Here is a 17299-nt window from a genome sequence, read left to right as displayed (position 1 = left end):
TGCCTGAGTGTATCCAGTTATTCCTGCAGCATTCATTGAAAAGATTCTTCTTTCTCCATTTAATTATATTGGCACCCTTGTCAAAAATCAGTTGACCATAAATGTGAGTGTTTATTGCTGGACTCTCAATTATCTCCCATTGATTTATAAGTCTATCCTCATACTAGTACCACACTGTCTTGATTTCCAGAGCTTTGCAGCAAGTTTTGATATTGAGAAGTGTGAACCCTCAGGCTTTGTTTCTGTTTTTCAAGATTGCTTTTTCTATTCTGGGTCTCTTGACTGTCCATATGAATTTTAGTGTCAGTTTGTCAATTTTTGCAAAGAAGCTAGCTGGGATTTTGTTTGGGATTGTGTTGACTCTCTAGATTCGTTTGGGGACTGTTGCCATCTTAATAATGCATAGTCTTCTAATCCATGAACATGGGATGTCTTTCCATTTATTTAGTTCTTTAATTTCTTTCAACAATTTTTGTTTTTTTCAGAGTATATGTTTTGCACTTCTTTTGTTAATCTTATTCCTAAGTCTTCTTTTGATATTGTAATTTATTTTCTTAATTTTATTTTTGGATTGTTTATTGCTAGTGTATAGAAATACAATTTATTTTTATATACTAATCTTGTACCTTGCAAGTTGCTGAACTTGTTTATCCTCATAATTTTTTTAGTGGAATCCTTAGGAATTTTTATATACAAGTTTATGTCATCTACAAATAAAGAAAATTTTACTTCTTCCTTTCCAATCTGGATGTCTTTTATTTCGTTCTTCCTTTATTGCCCTGGTTGGAACCTCCAGTACAATGTTGAATAGAACTGGTGAGAGCAGACATCCTTGTCTTGTTTCTGAGGGGGAAAGCATTCAGTCTTTCCCCATTAAGTATGTTGTTAGATATGGCTTTTTCATAGATGTCCTTTGTCTGGTTGAAGAAATTCCCTTCTATTCCTAGTTTGGTGGGTGTTTTTTATAATGAAAGGGTGTTGGATTTTGCCAAATACTTTTTCTGTATCTACTGAGATTATTGTATAGTTTTTGTCCTTTATTTTATTTGGTGTATTACATTGACTGATTTTCAGAAGTTAAAACAACCTTGTATGCTTGGGGTAAATCTCACTTGGTCATGATGTATAATTCTTTTTATATGTTGCTGGATCCAGTTTGCTAGTATTTGGTTGAAGATTTTTACATCTTATATTCATAAGAGATAATGGTCTGTAGCTTTCTTTTCTTATGATGTCTTTGTTTGGCTTTGGTGTTAGGGTAATACTGGCTTCATAGAATGAGTTGGGAAGTGTTCCCAAGTGAAGAATTTGTATTAATTCTTATTTATATGTTTGGTAAAATTCACCAGTGAAGCCACCTGGGCCTGAGTTTTTCTTTGTGACATGTTTTAAAATTATGAATCCAATCTCTTTACTTGTTTTAGCTTTATTTAAATTTTCTATTTCTTCTTAGTTTCAGTAGTTCGTGTTTTCTTAGGTATTTGTCCATTTTATCCAAGATATCTAATTTGTTGGCATGGCATGGCATTGTTCATAGCATTTCCTTAAAATCTTCTTTATTTCTGTAAGATTTGTAGTTGTCTTCTCTTTCATTCCTGGTCTTAGTAATTTGAGTCTTCTCCCTTTTTTTCTTGTTCAGAACAATTTTCTTGTTTGTCAATTTTGTTAATCTTTTCAAAGAACAAACTTTTGGTTTTATTGATTTTTCTCTATTGTTTTTTATTTTCTATTTCATTAATTTCTGCTGTAATCTTTTTTTTTTTTTTTTTTTTTTTTTGCGGTACGCGGGCCTCTCACTGCTGTGGCCTCTCCCGTTGTGGAGCACAGGCTGCGGACCCGCAGGCTCAGCAGCCACGGCTCACGGGCCCAGCCGCTCCACGGCATGTGGGATCTTCCCGGACCAGGGCACGAACCCATATCCCCTGCATCGGCAGGCGGACTCTCAACCACTGCGCCACCAGGGAAGCCCTGCTGTAATCTTTATTTCCTTCCTTTCACTTGCTTTAGGATTAGTTTGCTCTTCTTCTTCTTCTTCTTCTTCTTCTTTTGCTAGTGTCTTAAGGTGGAAGTTTAGGTTACTGATTCAAGATCTTTCTTCTTTTTTAATATAGGCATTTACAGCTATACATTTCCCTTTAAGTTCTACTTTACTGCATCCCATACATTTTGATAAGTTGTGTCTTCATTTTCATTCATCTCAAAGTATTTTCTACTTTTTTGGGTGGTTTCTTCTTTGACTCATTGGTTATTAGGTGTATTAATTTTCACATATTTGTAATTTCCCAAATTTATTTCTGTTACTGATTTCTTAATTCATTTCATTGTGATCAGAAACATACTTTGTATGATTTCACTCCTTTTAAATTTATTGAGGCTTGTTTTATGGCTTAGCATATGGTCTATCCTGGAGAATATTCCATGTGCACTTGAGAAGAATGTGTATTCTGCTGTTGCTGGGTGGCTTGTGTACTTTTAATGTGATTTATCTTCTAAGTGAGATTGAGCATCTTCTCATATGTTTTTTTGTTTGTTTGTTTGTTTTGCGGTACACGGGCTTCTCACTGTTGTGGCCTCTCTCGTTGCGGAGCACAGGCTCCGGACGCGCAGGCTCAGCGGCCATGGCTCATGGGCCCAGCCGCTCCGCGGCATGTGGGATCTTCCTGGACTGGGGCACGAACCCGTGTCCCCTGCATCGGCAGGCGGACTCTCAACCACTGCGCCACCAGGGAAGCCCCCTCATATGTTTAAGTACCATTTCATTTGCTGTAAACTATCTGTGGTTATTTTTCTTATTTTATGGGACCTCTCTCTCTCTCTCTATATATATATATATTTTAAATATTTATTTATTGATTTATTTTTAGCTGTGTTGGGTCTTCGTTTCTGTGCGAGGGCTTTCTCTAGTTGCGGCGAGCGGGGGCCACTCTTCATCGCAGTGCACGGGCCTCTCACTATCGCGGCCTCTCTTGTTGCAGAGCACAGGCTCCAGACGCGCAGGCTCAGTAGTTGTGGCTCACGGGCCTAGTTGCTCCGCAGCATGTGAGATCTTCCCAGACCAGGGCTCGAACCCATGTCCCCTGCATCGGCAGGCAGATTCTCAACCACTGCGCCACCAGGGAAGTCCCGGAGCTCATTATATATTAAGGGAAAAAAAAAACTTTGTCTATCTATGAGTTACAAATGTTTTCCTAGTTTTTGGTTTGTCTTGTGAACTTATGATGTTTATCAAGCCATGCAGACATTTTAGATTTTTATGTAGACTGATTTATAATTTTAAAAATGATTTTTAGGTTTTTGGGTCATGTTTAGAAATGCTTTTCCCATTCTGAGATTAGAAAACTTATTCTCCCACCTTATTTTAGAGCTTTATGGTTTTATTTTTGTGTGGTTTAAGTATGATTGATCTGGAATTTATAGGCATGTGGAGTGAGATCGAGATACAGCTTTGTTTCCTGGTGGCAGATCATTGGTCCCAACTCTGTCTTAAAAATAGTCTACCTTTTTCTCACTGTTATGAAATGCTACTTTCATAATATATTAAATTTCCATATGTTTGGGGACAATTTTTGGACCCTCTTTTCTGCTCCATTAATTTATATATTTTTGTAGTGATATCACACAGTTTTAATTATTGTGACTTTATAGTAAGTTTTACTACCTGATTGGACTATTTTCTCTTCATTACTCTTCTTTTTAAGGTTTTCTTGGCTATTCTTTCTTTTTAAAATTTTTTTTTAATTAATTATTTTTTTGCTGTGTTGGGTCTTCATTGCTGTGTGTGGGCTTTCTCTAGTTGTGGTGAGTGGGGGCTACTCTTTGTTGCTGTTCACCAGCTTCTCATCGTGGAGGCTTCTCTTGTTGCGGAGCATAGGCTCTAGGCATGTGGGCTTCAGTAGTTGTGACACATGGGCTCAGTAGTTGTGGCTCGTGGGCTCTAGAGTGCAGGCTCAGTAGTTGTGGAGTGTGGGCTTAGTTGCTCTGCGGCATGTGGGATCTTCCCAAACCAGGACTTGAACCCGTGTCCCCTGCATTGGCAGGTGGATTCAACCACTGTGCCACCAGGGGAGTCCCATTCCTGGCTATTCTTATACATTTACTCATAAACTTGAAAATTGACCTGCTTAGTTAGAAAAAAAATCCTGCTGGGGTTTTATGGGGATCACATTCAATTTGTAGATTTATTTAGGAAGGATCGATATTTTTGCAATGCTTAGCTTTCTTTCTTTTTTTCTTTTTTTTCCGGCCATGCCACACAGCTTGCAGGACCCCAGTTTCCCGACCAGGGATCAAACCCGGGCCCTTGGCAGTGAGAGCTCAGAGTCCCAACCACTAGAATGCCAGGGAATTCCCATGCTAAGCTTTCTTTCATTTTATTTTCTGATTGCTGTTGGTATATAGCTACATTATTGATTTTTGGATATTACATTTAATTTCCTTCTGCTTTACTTAATTCACTTTTTGTTCAATAGTTTTATAGAAGATTCTCTTGGATTTCTCAGACTTATATTGATAACAGCTGCAAGTGATGATACTCATCTTCTGTTTTCCAATTCCATCCATTTCTTTTTCTTAGCTCATCGCACTGGCAAGCATCTTAGAGCAAGGTTAACTAGTGGACATGCTTGTCTTTTCTGGACTCTTTCCCTGTGAAGTGGCTTTTGTAGGGCTTGGTTCCAATCAACTCTACCAGACAGTCTCTCCAGGGCCATGCACAGGGTTTTACACACAGTTGGAATTTTGGAAGCCTTTGCCTAATTGTAAGAGTGGTTAGAAAAGAGAGCAAGGATCTGAAGAGACGTCTTCCACAGTGATGATAATAATAGCTAGTATTGAGAACTTCCTATGTTCCAGGCACTTTATCAGTATTACCTCATGTTTTCCCCTCAAGCCCAATCATATAGGAGCAATTACACAGATTCCCATTTTTGATAAGGGGTAAACTGAGGCCCCCTGGAGGCTGCATGACCAGGAAATGGAAAGTTGGCATCTGAATCTGGCATTCTGGCTCCAGGCTTTCCATGATGCTTCTTTTTCCTTGGAGGGTCCAGAGATATGGATGGTGATGTCGGAGGTTGACCTCTGACCTGTGTTGCCTCTGTGTTAGGGAGGTGGAGATGGTGGAATGGTGGGGGTGCCTGGGGCAGGGAGGGTATCAGCACAGTGGGTGGGGCACCAGAGGTGCCTTCTGACATAGGTAGCACTATTGCCCCCATTTTCTAGATGAGAAAACTGTGGCCCCGAGTGACCCAGAGGACATTCTACACTGCCATCTTCCTCTTCACTTAATAGTGTGTCGTGAGCATCTTCCCAGGCCACACTGAGCTCTCATTCTGTTTGTTTATCTGCACAGCTGTCCACTTGATGAACAGACCATCATTTATTTGTCCAGTCCCCCTCTGATAAACATTTAGGTCTTTTCCAGTTTTCCGTGGACAGTGTTGAGCAGGGGCCCTATTTGTTTGTGTGCGTTACAGAGATGCCTCTGGTTGCTGGACGAGGGCGCCCTGGAGGGGCCCCCACTGCTGTCCCAGGTCAGCACGACAGGGACCTGGCCTGAGGGAGTGGAGATGGGGTGTGGGGAGGGATGCATTTGAGGAAGATTGGCGGGGAGGATAGGCAAACCAGCCCTGAGATGGAGACATGGGGTGAGGGGTAGTCGTAGAGGGAGATGCCAAGTTAGTTTGGGACCCTCTGAGCACGAAGTGCTGGGGGCACTGATGGGGAGGTGCTATAGGGCATCCCAGTACCTCTCACGGTAGCGATAGTGCAGGCCTTCTGTCCGGAGCCTGTGGTCAGCAGCAGCTCCCCAGAGGAAAGGAGCTACCTTCCTCTGGGAGCCTCAGACACCCCAAGGATGGAGCCCCCCCACTTCCTCTTGGACCCCAAGGATCTATCTCTGCCTTGGAGTGAGCAAGTGGCGGAAAAGATGTGGGGAGTTGTCCCTTCTCAAATGGGCAGCTCATGGTGACTTAGCGTTTGGGCTCTGAGACAGGGTCCTGCCTCGAGAAAGGAGACCATGGTCCGGAAGGGCGGTCTCTCTCAAGGTCACACAGCACTGTGGCAGCCCTGCAGGGACTAGACCCCACCCTAAATGTGCTGTCCCTCCTCTAGCACACTCTGCTATGTCAAAGCTTGAAATCTTGGGCTTTCTCTAGGCATGGGGCTAGGCTGCCTTATCCACTCACACCCCATCTTGCTGTTCTTGTAAAAGAGAGGTCCGGAGGGCAGGAGGTGGACCCTGTGAGCAGCCCCTGATTCCTGCCGCCCAGTGTGGTTTCATGTCCCCACTTCTTTTCATTCTCACCCTCGCTGTGTTATCTCAGGCAGGTGCCTCAACCTTTCTGTGCTTCTGCTTCCTCATCAGTAAAATAGGGACACTATTAGTATCTACTTCCTAGATTATCATGGGGATTTGATGAGTCAATATTTGCAAAGTGCTTAGAGCAGGGCCCAGTACAAGGTCCAGGCTCTGGGAGTGTTTGATTATTGCAGAATGATACTTGGTCTCTACAACATGGCATTGCAGGAACAAAGCAGGATGCAAATCATGTCTGTGCTCATTTAGTCTTTTGTCTGTTCTGCAAATATTTCAGAGCACCTAGTAGGGAAATGGAGATGGGTCCGACCCGGTCCTTCCCGCAGGGAGCTTAGAGTCAAGGGCACTAGATGGATCCCAATATACAGTCCTATGTTCATATGATGCCGGAAGGAAATGCACCGCCATGCCCAGGGGCTTGTTCTCCGGAGGCAGGTTGCCAGCATGCCACAGCATCCCAAGCATGTTCTGTGTACTTCCTCATGGATTCTCCCAGCAGCCCTATGACATGGGTACTGTTGTTATCCTCAGTTGACAGAGAAGGAAACTGAGGCACAGGGTCCCACACTGGGCTTATAGGGCTGGGATTCACACACAGGTAGTCTGCTCTGGTACTCTGGCCCTTAACCTCGACCCGCCCACCTCTCCACAAACAGGTGGTACTTGTATAATCAGAATCAACCACAGGGACAAAAAACACCCAAAAAACCCAAAACAAAAACCCAAACCCCACAAACCAACAAACATTGCAAGCAGAGGCCCTGGGCCACCTTAGTCTGTTCTTGAAGGACCTCTTATGTTTTTCTGAGTGTCTCAGTGGGGAGTGGTCTTCTGGGTTAGTGTAAGAGCTTAGGGGTCAAGAGCTTTTTTCTTTGCCCCCTCCCAAGTGGGCACATGCATCCTCTTGGTGCTGGAAGGGCCTTCAAGTTCCAGCCCTGGCTTTCCCTCCCCCTCCATGGCACATCAGCCAAGTATACTTTCTCTTGTCCTTGATCACCTCCAGTGACAGGGGGCTCACTCTTCATCATTTAGTTCATTCTAAAGAAAGTTTGGGCTCTTAGAAAGTTCTTCATTAAAATTTAAAAAATATTTTTAATGTGTTTTTATAACTTTTATTTCCTCTCAAAGTCCCACAAACAAGTCCCCTGTTAGAGCATGCACCCTCTGAGGCAGGACCTGGCCAGTTCATCTCTGTGTCCCCCTGTGGTGACTGGCAGAGGGCTTGCTGTACAGTTGGTGCTGTGAATACTATACCAGGGAGCAGGTGGGTGGGGATGTGGTGGTTGGGGCTCAGCCTCTGCTGTGGGTAACCGGGTTAGTAGATCCCACAGGACACCAACTGTATGAGCGCTGATGGGCATCGTGACCTCAACGGATTGGGTTGCCGTAGAAATTGGCCTTCCCAGGCCCGTTGGCATATCCCTTGAGCAGGTCTCCCCAGGGCCTCCCCAGCCCCACATTCTCTGAGCTGGATGGCCCCCAGGGAGCATGCAGGCCACGCCCCCATTGTGCAGACGGGCAGCCTGAGGCCCAGAGGGTTACACGGACTGGCTAAGGTTCACATAGGGAGGGGTGTCACAGAGCTGGCCTTGGCGCTCAGGGCAAACAGTCTTGCCTGAGGCCCCAGCCAGTCAAGGGGACTTTTGCCCATTCACGGGTTCCCAGAGGAAGTTCTGGACTGATTTCAGGGCCTGCAGCATCCCCTGGAGAATAATCAGAGCTCATATCGCCAGTGTGTCCAGAATCACAGTATAGCTGATGTGGCAGGGTGACCTACTGTGTTCCCAGCACTCTGCCTTGCCTCCTTCAGTTGTCACAGTCATTTCCAGATGAAGAAGTGGGGCACAGAGAGAAGTTAAGTCACTTGCCTGAGGTCACACAGCTGATTAGGAGCAAAGCCAAGATCTGAGTCTAGGGAGTCTGGCTTCAGAGCCCACCTTTAACTGCCATGCCATACACGGCCTCACTCTCACTCTTACTTTTGGGGGAGTGAAGGATATTTCAGGTCTGGGAAGCTCTTAGTATCGGGCCTGCCAGAGTCAGAGCCTGATAAATCATGACCCAAGAGACAGAACCCTGATGATTTCTCTTTCTAGTCATATCCTTCCAACAGTTCTGAGAAATCTGTTTTATCCCTACTTTGCAGATGAGGACGCTGAGGCCCAGAGAGGGGAAGTGACTTGCCTAGGGTCACACAGCGGGGAGAGGTAGAGCAGGGCCTCTAGTCCGAGACCGCCGACTCTACACCTGGTGTTCGTGCTGAGACCTCAGGTTGCTTCCCAGGTCCTCTGGGATAGCCCCTGCCTTGCACCAGGTGAGGTGATGACCCATCAGGGCTGCCAAGATGAGGGATCTGGGAGGGGCGGCCATGGTGTTTGGGGAGACCCTGGCTAGGCTCCATGAGGACCTGCGGATGGCAACGTGGGGAGCAAAGGGGGGTGGCAGGGCTATGGGCGTCACTGGGGAGTTTGCAACTTGGGTTTCTCTGTGTTTCCCGATCTCTAGCCCTCCCAGATTTCTGGCTCAGAACTCTCTTAACTATTGAGTAGTCACACAGTCACACTCATTCATTCAGCTGTTTATTGAGCATCTACTGTGTGCCATACCCTGTGCTGGGTACTGGGAGCACAGCAGTGAACTAGACAAAAGCCCATGACGATAATCATGTAATCTCTCTCTCACACACACACACACACACACACACACACACACACAAAACTGGGCCACATGTTATCAAGGAGAGGCACAAAAGGCAAGGGACTTAAACCAATGAAAGAAGTTGGGGAACACTTCCCAGGGAGGTGACTTTTTTTGCCTTAAGAGCTTTATTGAGGTATAATTGACATACCATAAACTGCACATGTTTAAGGTGTGCAGTTGGATAAGTTTTGACACGTGGATGCACTCATGAAACCATCGGCACAGTCAAGATGATCCATCACACCTAAACATTTCCCTCCCACCCCCCACTTGCTGCCAAGGAGGCAACATTTGGGCTGAGAACTGAAGGAGGCATGAGTTACTCTGCTCAAATGGTCAGGGAAAAGCATTCAGGCAGAGGGAACAGCATGTGCAAAGGCCCTGGGCCTGGAGTGAGTGCCCAACCATCTCTCCTTAGTTGCCCTAGTTGCAACTTTTAGCACCTTTCCCCCAGGTGTTAGACAATTTCAGTCAGTCATGTATTCACTCAGCAAACCCTCAGCCTTCTCCTATATGCCTGGGACATAGACATAACTCAAGATACTATCCCTATCCACGAGGGACAGAAACAGTGACTCAGAGGAAGGTGGGGAAGGTTAGAGCTTCTGATTATGAGGTGTTTCTTCTGTGCTTAGCCCTGTACCCAGGAAGCCCTTTATGGTTGCCATCACTATTCCCATTTTATAGATGGAGAAACTGAGGTTCTGAAAGGTAACTTACCCAAAGAGGCCTCTTTGGGCCTCAGTTTCCCCATCTGTAGAATGGATGGGAGTGCAGGCTAAGGGGCCTAGGCAGCCCTGCCGGCTCCCAGAGCCCTTCACCCAGGGTCCTCTCTCGTCTCCAGCAGGACCATGGGCAGCAACAAGAGCAAGCCCAAGGATGCCAGCCAGCGGCGCCGCAGCCTGGAACCTGCTGATAACACCCATGGCGGCGGTGGCGGCGGCGGCGGCGGCGGCGGCGGGGGTGCCTTCCCCACCTTACAGACCCCCAGCAAGCCGGCCTCCGCTGATGGCCACCGGGGCCCCAGCACGGCCTTCGCCCCTGCAGCCGCCGAGCCCAAGCTGTTCGGAGGTTTCAATTCCTCCGACACAGTCACCTCCCCGCAGAGGGCGGGGCCCCTGGCTGGTCAGTGCGCCTGGGAGTGTGGGAGCCGGGTGGCCCTGGCCCCTCCCCCAGGAGGGCTGTGTGCCCTGGGGGAGCGACGCCCCCTCTCTGGGCTGCTGTTTCTTCCGCTCAGTGACGGGGAGGAGTCTGGGGGTTACTTGGCTTTAGGGACCACTGGGAGTTTCCTGGAGGCTTTATAAACTGGAAAGTGTGGTGCACACTCCATTGCCTTTAGGGGTGAATCCGATGTAGCGTATAAAGGGCCCTAGAGATACAGGACTATAGGCGGAAACAGGCCCAGAGAGCCGGGGGGTTTCTCGGAAGCACGGGGACGGGTCTGAGGCATTGCTTTTTGCTCTGGTCAGCCCAGAGATGGATCAGGACAGGAGGCGGTGAGTGGCCAAGGGGGCGGGGCGGGTTAGAAGGGAGAAAGAGAACTGGGGTCTTCAGAGGCCCGGCCCAATGCCGAGATGCGTCCCTGCACCCTCTGCTGGCGCTTTGAGGGTATAGCAGCACCAGGCAAAGGATGCTTAGAGATGCAGATGTGGTCCTGGAGACACACAGACATAAGACCCTCAAACAAACACGTGCATTCTTACCCGGACACCCTCACACAGAGCCCCCCCCCCACATATGCACACTCACACACAGTCAGCAACTCATTCAGAGACACCCATACAGGACATTTACACGTGCTGAACTAGAGACACTTTCATAAACAGACACACCATGCACATAGAGACACACTCAGGGACACATGGATGTGCACCCTGCAGGCACAGACACACACCCAATGCAAATGTACACAAATACAAACACACATATGCAAAAAACCTTATACTCCCAGATGGAGACAGACACATGTGGTCAGAAGCCCTTCAAAAGCACACACATGCCCAGCTAGAAATGCCATCCCAGAGATCCACAGACTCACAGATGCACAGATGCACATATGTGCAGTGAGAACACACAGGCACAGACACACACCCAAGTGAGACAGACCCACAAACATACCCATTCATTTGTTCAAGAGATAGTTGTGGCGCCCCTTCTGTGTGCCAGGTCTCTTCTGGTGCTGGGGTCACAGCAACGTGTAAAACAGACAAAACCCCTGTGGGGGAAAGAAGCAAAGGGCAAGGTGTGTAAACCGTGCAGGGTGTTAGTGGGTGGTAACTGCTGTGAAAGGGCAAAACGGGCAGAGAGTGGTGTTGGTGGATGTGAGGCTGGAGGTTGTAACTTCACATGGGGGGACAGAGAGGGCTTCGGAGGGGACAGTTACCTGCAGCCGAGGTCTTCCCTGACACACAGAAGCATCCAGAGCCATACCTCCCCAGAACAGAGCCACATCCCTAGGTGCAGTTTCCTTCATTCACTGCTTCATTCATCTAATGGTTGTTTCTTGAGCACGTACTATACACCAGGCTCTAGGAACAAGACAAAGATGTCTGTTATTGGGGACTTCTGGTGCTGTGGGGAAGACAGATAGCAAATAGAGAAGCCAACACCCAGCATCCCCTCAAGCCCAGTGGGCGCACTCACAGGTGGAGAGACGCACGTGCTTCCTACATGCCCTCACAAGCGTGCGGGACACACAGACACAGGGGGACATGCGTAGAGGCCCACCCCCAGTGAATGGGACCTGGCGTCTGGGCTGGCGGTGGGAGAGCAACCCCACCCCCGCCCAGGGTGCAGGGCTCTCTTGTCCACCTCTCCCCCCAGCCATGGTTCTGGCCGTTCTGACATGCCCCACCTTCTGTGCAGGCGGAGTGACCACCTTTGTGGCCCTCTATGACTATGAGTCGCGGACAGAGACTGACCTGTCTTTCAAGAAAGGGGAGCGGCTCCAGATTGTCAACAACACGTGAGTGCCTCCCTACCCCACTGCCCCTCAGGACCCCAACCCTGGGCCTGGTCTTGGGACAGAGCCACTTCTGAGCATCCCAGGGCTAGCTTGATGGGCAGCAGGCAGAGCTGGGTGTCCAGGCAGCTGAGGTGCAGGGAACTGTCCTGGGGCCTCTGGGGGTGATGAGGCAGGCGCCGGTGGTCGGGGGTCTGGGACGGCTCCAGGGACAGGGATCTGGGTGCAGTAACTGGACAGCAGGGCACAGCACTCCAGATCCCAGAACCCGCACAGGGGCGTGTGATCAGTGCAGGACTGGGCCGGCGACCCAGGACTACAAAAAGCAGGGCCTGTGGAGCTGGAGGCTGTGCCCACAGAGGTGCTGGAGAGCCTGGGCAACGAATAAAGCCAGAGTCTGCAGCTGTAGAGGGAGGGCCCTCATTGGGAGGGTTGGGGGACCCATCCTGGGGACCCAGCGTGAGAGGGGTCAGGATAGGGCATGGGGGTGAGATGGTGGGATGGGATGTGGAGGGCGGGGCACCCTGGTGGGCATCTCTGCTTCACCTCCAGGGACTCCAGCCTTGGGGTGGGGCATCCTAGGGCCAAGTTGGCGTATGGGGGGATGGGGGCCGCTGCCAGGCTCGGGGGCCCCTGTGAGCAGGGATAGTGAACTGGCGAGGGGTGGGCGAGACTCTGGCCATGGGGTGGCGTCCTTCCGCTCCTCCCCACTTCCCTCCTTTCCTTGCCTAGAGTGCAGTGAGGTGGGGTGCAACACCTGTCATGGCGGATGGGGGGTGCAGGCTTTGGGTCATGTGCCCAGGGGTGGTCACAGCTGGGGTGATCACACTGGGGCGGAGCTGCCGACAGAGGGCGGGCTACAGCTCCATGCCTGCTGCATTCCTGCCTTCGGAGGGCCTGCGGTCCCCTCTCCCCACCTCCCATCCCCTCAACAGCCTCGGCGAGCCCCCTCCCTATTCCTGGCCCGTGCTTCCTCCCTCCAGCTCTCTCTCAGCTTCTCCCTCTCTGCTTCTCTCTCGCTGGCCCTAGGAGGAAGGTGGATGTCAGGTGTGTACACACTCCGTGGGTGGCGGGCTGGGTAGGGGCGCTTCACTGGTGGGGGTGGGCTGCCGCCGGCATGTGCTTCATCTGGTCTCTGGCTCCCTTGGTTGCACCCTTTCCGGCTTCCCCAGCTTCTGTCCTCACCCCCAATAGTTTGACCAGATCCCTACCTTAATCCCAGGCTGCGAATGGGGAGGGTCCTCCCATCACCCCTGGCACTCCCCATCCACCTCATGCGAACCCATCCCCTCCCTGTTCAGCCCACACTGAGTGCCAGCTGCATGCAGGGACCAGTGCTGGGCCCAGTGAGGCCTGGGTGGAGAAGGCCATGCCCTCCTGGAGCCAGAGTGTGGCCGGGATGCAGCCCCAGTCCAGGCCAAGTGGCAGGCAGAGGGCGGGGCCGGGGTCGGCTCAGGCCTTAGGGCCCCTGCTGTGTGCTCCCCCCTCTGATGGTGACCACAGGGGCTGGGAATTTCAAGCAGGACCCTGAAGGAAGCACAGTGAAGTCGAAGGGATGGAGGGAGTGGAAGAAGGCGGTCCCCCTCACAGGAAGGCAGCTCGTGGGAGGGTGCAGCGCTGGAGGGGGCTGGTGGCCTTCAGGGCTGCGGAAGGGCGAGAAGGTTCTAGAGGGTAAAGTAGAATCATCCATGAGCATCCTCGAAGGCCTGGCTAAGGAGGCTGGACGTCTCCACCGTCTCCAAGCATTTCTTGCTTCTTCATGCCTCCCTGCCCTTTGTGCATGTCGTTCTCGCTGCCTAAAGCGCCCTTTCTCCCATCTCTGTCTGGCAAACTCCTATTCATCCCTCAAGATCCAGTTCAGAACTGCCCCCTTTGTGAGGCAAAGGGGAAAAGAGGTAGCAGGCATTTTTACCCATGTCCTTGTATTTGCTCTGCTGCCCTCCCACCAGGGCTGTAGTGATGGGGGAGGGGCCATCTCCATTTTGCAAATGAGGAAACTGAGGCTCAGAGATGTGAAGGCCTTTGTCCAAGGTCACACAGCTACCAAGTAGCAAAGCTAGGATTGGAACTTGGGGAGCAGCTCTCTCCCTTCCTTAAGCTGCTCTCCCGGGGGGAGGGGGCTTTCCCAGCTCCCCCCACCCCCTTCTGTCTGAGTCCCAGTGCCGCTCCAGTTCTCTTATGGTTCCGGCTGTTTGTATCTCCCTCCCCTCAAACTGGGAACTCCTTGAGGGCTGCTCTGGGGCCTGCCACATTTCTGGGTCCCCCATCACCTGTTGCTCAGCACACTATGGGTGCCCGGGTGGTGATTTTGCACGAGATGAGTGAACAGTCATAAAATAGCCACCGTCTCTCGTGCCTCAAGTGTGGGCCTGTTCTCGTGTGGAGCAGTCGCGTTGTTTTATTTATACAGCACCACAGCCCTGGAAAGTGGAAATGCCTACTTGCTCCATTTTACAGATGAGGAAACTGAGGCCCAGAGAGGTGAAGTGACTTGCTCAAGGTCACACAGCTAGTAGTGGCAGAGCTGGGAGGGGTAGGCCTGACCCCAAGCCCTTGGAAGAGGAGCTCTGTGGAGGTGCAGAGGCTCCAGGAGGAGGGAGGGGCCCGAGCTGGGGAGGATGCCTCAGGTTAGAGGCTTGGACGTACTGGAGGATCTCAACCAGCAGCAATGGGAAGAGTGTCTCAGGGGGTCACGGCTTGAGCAAAGCTCTCAAAACTTTGATTCCGCCTCTTTCACTCAGAGTCAGAGGGCAGCCCTCACTTCTTCCTTTGTCCAGCCCCTTCCCTTCCTTCTTCCTGCCTTCCGTGATGGGCTGGGGGCTGCCAGGAAGTGATGGAGTCCCATCCGTGGGAAGCCCTTGGGTGGCAGTGAGGCACCCCATTGGAGGGTGGGGGAGGGTGGGAGTGGAGGGGGAGCCCTTCCTCACATCGCAAAGCTCAGCTGGTCCTCTGGGAGAGTTGGGGGCTGGCATTAGAGAAAGAAGAGGGATAATGGGATGTGGGGGAGAGGCTTAGTGGAAGATGGGCCACCCACATTTGAGGTGCTCAAGTCTCATACCTCACCCAGGGACCACCCTGCATGTCCTTCCACTGTCACTGCTTAAGGTCTATTATTGTGAACCCCCTGCTCCAACCCCCCTCCCTGTAGGAATGAGGGACTTTCTGAGTCTAGCCTGTGACTGGGCTGGGAGTTGGGGAGGGAGAGCTTAAGGCTGAGCCTGTCTGTTGGGGTTTGGCCAGGGCTGGCTGGGTTGGGGTCCTCACAGTAGCAGCCTGGAGCCCGCACTCCCTGGATCTCCATGCCAAATGGTTCTGCTCCTAGAATCCTGGGTGCTATGCGGTCTTGGGTCCGAGGAAGCCACTGGGGTCTGAGGTGTGACTGCCCTGAGCCCCTGCCCCGGGGTCTAAGTCACCAGGAGTCAGAGCCCCTCTGGGTCTGACTCTGGGATGCTTCCTAAATTGCCCTTTCCTCCTACCCAGATTATTCCAGCAGCTTCTCTGGGGGAGTGCTCCAGCAGGCACTGACTTCTGTCCCCTTGCCCTGGGCACTCCAGTTCTACTTCCCACCATGGGGTGAGGGACCCCTTCCTGCCCTCCTCACACGACTTGCCTTGGCCTCACCCTGCTCTCTCCCCACCAACCATGGGTCCAGCCAGGCCTCAGGGCTCAGAAACTTGACTGCCTGGGCCGTACCCAGCTGCCCTGGCTTGCCTGTAATCCCCAAACGGCTCCTCTGGCCAGTCGCAACAGCCCAAATGAGTTAAATAGAAGGACCCAAACTGGCAGAATGTCCCAGGTTCCAAAGCTGCCACACTCCCAATCCACACGCCAGCCTGAATTAGCCACAAGGATTAGGCTCCAAAAAGAGGATCCTGAGGCTCAGAGAGGTGAGGTCAGTAGCGTGAAGTCACACAGCTAGTGACAGCAGTTGGGATGTAAAATTGTTGCTTGGGGACTCCTGGTCCAGTGCTTTCTCCTCTTGCCACATGTGGGAAGGTGAGGGGTCAGGCAGGGAATGTGTGATTCCCTTCCTTCCCTCTTCCTGCCTATCTGATAGGAACCAGGCCCCAGGGAAGGTGCCAGATGCACCTGTTAGGTTTACACCGCTGTTACTTCTGAGCCGGGCGCAGATCGGTATCCCCACCAGGCTGGACTGATCTGGGAGGCTTTGGGGCCCCTCATTGTGAGGGCAGTCCCTGGTCCTTGGCTGAGACAGCTCACAGCCACCCGAGGCAGGTTTGAGCCTCCCAGACCATTGGCATGGGAAGATGGGGCTTGATATCTCCATTTCACAGGTGGGCAAACTGAGGCTCAGATGATAATCACAGTAATCAGCTTACCCAGAGCCTGGCTTGATGCTGACTGATTTACACACTTTGCCCGCAAGGGAGATTTTGTGAATATTATCTCCTTTTTACAGATGAGAAAACTAAGACCCAGAGAGGATAGGGTACTTGCCCAAGGTCACACAGCAAATCCTTATCGGAGACTGGAACTGAGCTGCTTTAGTTTTTAAAAACATTTTGGAGAGTGGGGAGGAGTACCACAGAGTTGCAGATTTAATTGTTTTTCTTTTTTTAGCCAAATCAAGATACTAACAGCTCATGCAGGCTGAGCACCTACTATGTGCCAGGCCCTGTGCCGGTGTTTTACATCCTCAGAGGGAGGCATGAGTATCCCCTTCCTGCAGATGAGGACCAAGGTCCTGCAGGGCCAAGGTAATGCAGCCTGCAAGTGGTGAGCTGGGCTGACGCCAGGATGCTCTGATTCTGGCGCTCAGCCTCTGAGGTACCTCTCAAGCTGGGGCCAGGCTGAAGGTGGACCTTGGACCCTTAGTGAGATTGCAGTGCACCTCCGTCCCTGCCCTTGTGAAATAAAACCCCCAAACTGGACTGTGAGCCCAAACTCACACATGGGCTGATGTTAGGCAGGTGATGTTAGTCAGAAGTCTGGGTGGTGTCAGCAGAGCTGAACCCTCACCCTTGCTTCTGGGGCCCTACTTGGTGGGCCCCTGGGCACATGCTCCTGACGGCCTTCCACTGCGAGCGGGTGGCTGGGGGCTTCCCAGAGGCCAGCCAGCTTGCACACTCGGGCTTTGTCAACCTGCCTCATTTTTTTTTTTTTTTTTTTTTTTTTTTTTTGCGGTACGCGGGCCTCTCACTGCTGTGGCCTCTCCCGTTGCGGAGCACAGGCTCTGGACGCGCAGGCCCAGCGGCCATGGCTCACGGGCCCAGCCGCTCCGTGGCACGTGGGATCTTCCCGGACCGGGGCACGAACCCGTGTCCCCTGCATCGGCAGGCGGACTCTCAACCACTGCGCCA

General features: G+C 51.0%; 1 protein-coding gene across 2 annotated transcripts in view; it reads left to right on the top strand.

Moving 5' to 3' along the window:
* Positions 1–17299, top strand: part of SRC (SRC proto-oncogene, non-receptor tyrosine kinase) — a 55699-nt gene that overhangs the window by 24752 nt on the left and 13648 nt on the right. The window contains exons 3-5 of one of the 2 annotated variants that reach the window (XM_060120046.1): positions 8463–8630; positions 9864–10141; positions 11882–11981. In XM_060120046.1, the coding sequence (XP_059976029.1) occupies positions 9868–10141; positions 11882–11981 (374 nt within the window). In that variant the 5' untranslated portion in view covers positions 8463–8630; positions 9864–9867. Of the gene's footprint in view, positions 1–8462; positions 8631–9860; positions 10142–11881; positions 11982–17299 lie in introns of both variants that reach the window. The other variant, XM_060120045.1, reaches the window with a different exon arrangement.

Source organism: Mesoplodon densirostris, chromosome 16 (assembly GCF_025265405.1).
Source record: "Mesoplodon densirostris isolate mMesDen1 chromosome 16, mMesDen1 primary haplotype, whole genome shotgun sequence".
Taxonomy (NCBI): domain Eukaryota; kingdom Metazoa; phylum Chordata; class Mammalia; order Artiodactyla; family Ziphiidae; genus Mesoplodon; species Mesoplodon densirostris.
Note: the sequence above shows the minus strand (reverse complement) of the source record. Positions and strands in the feature narration are given on the sequence as shown.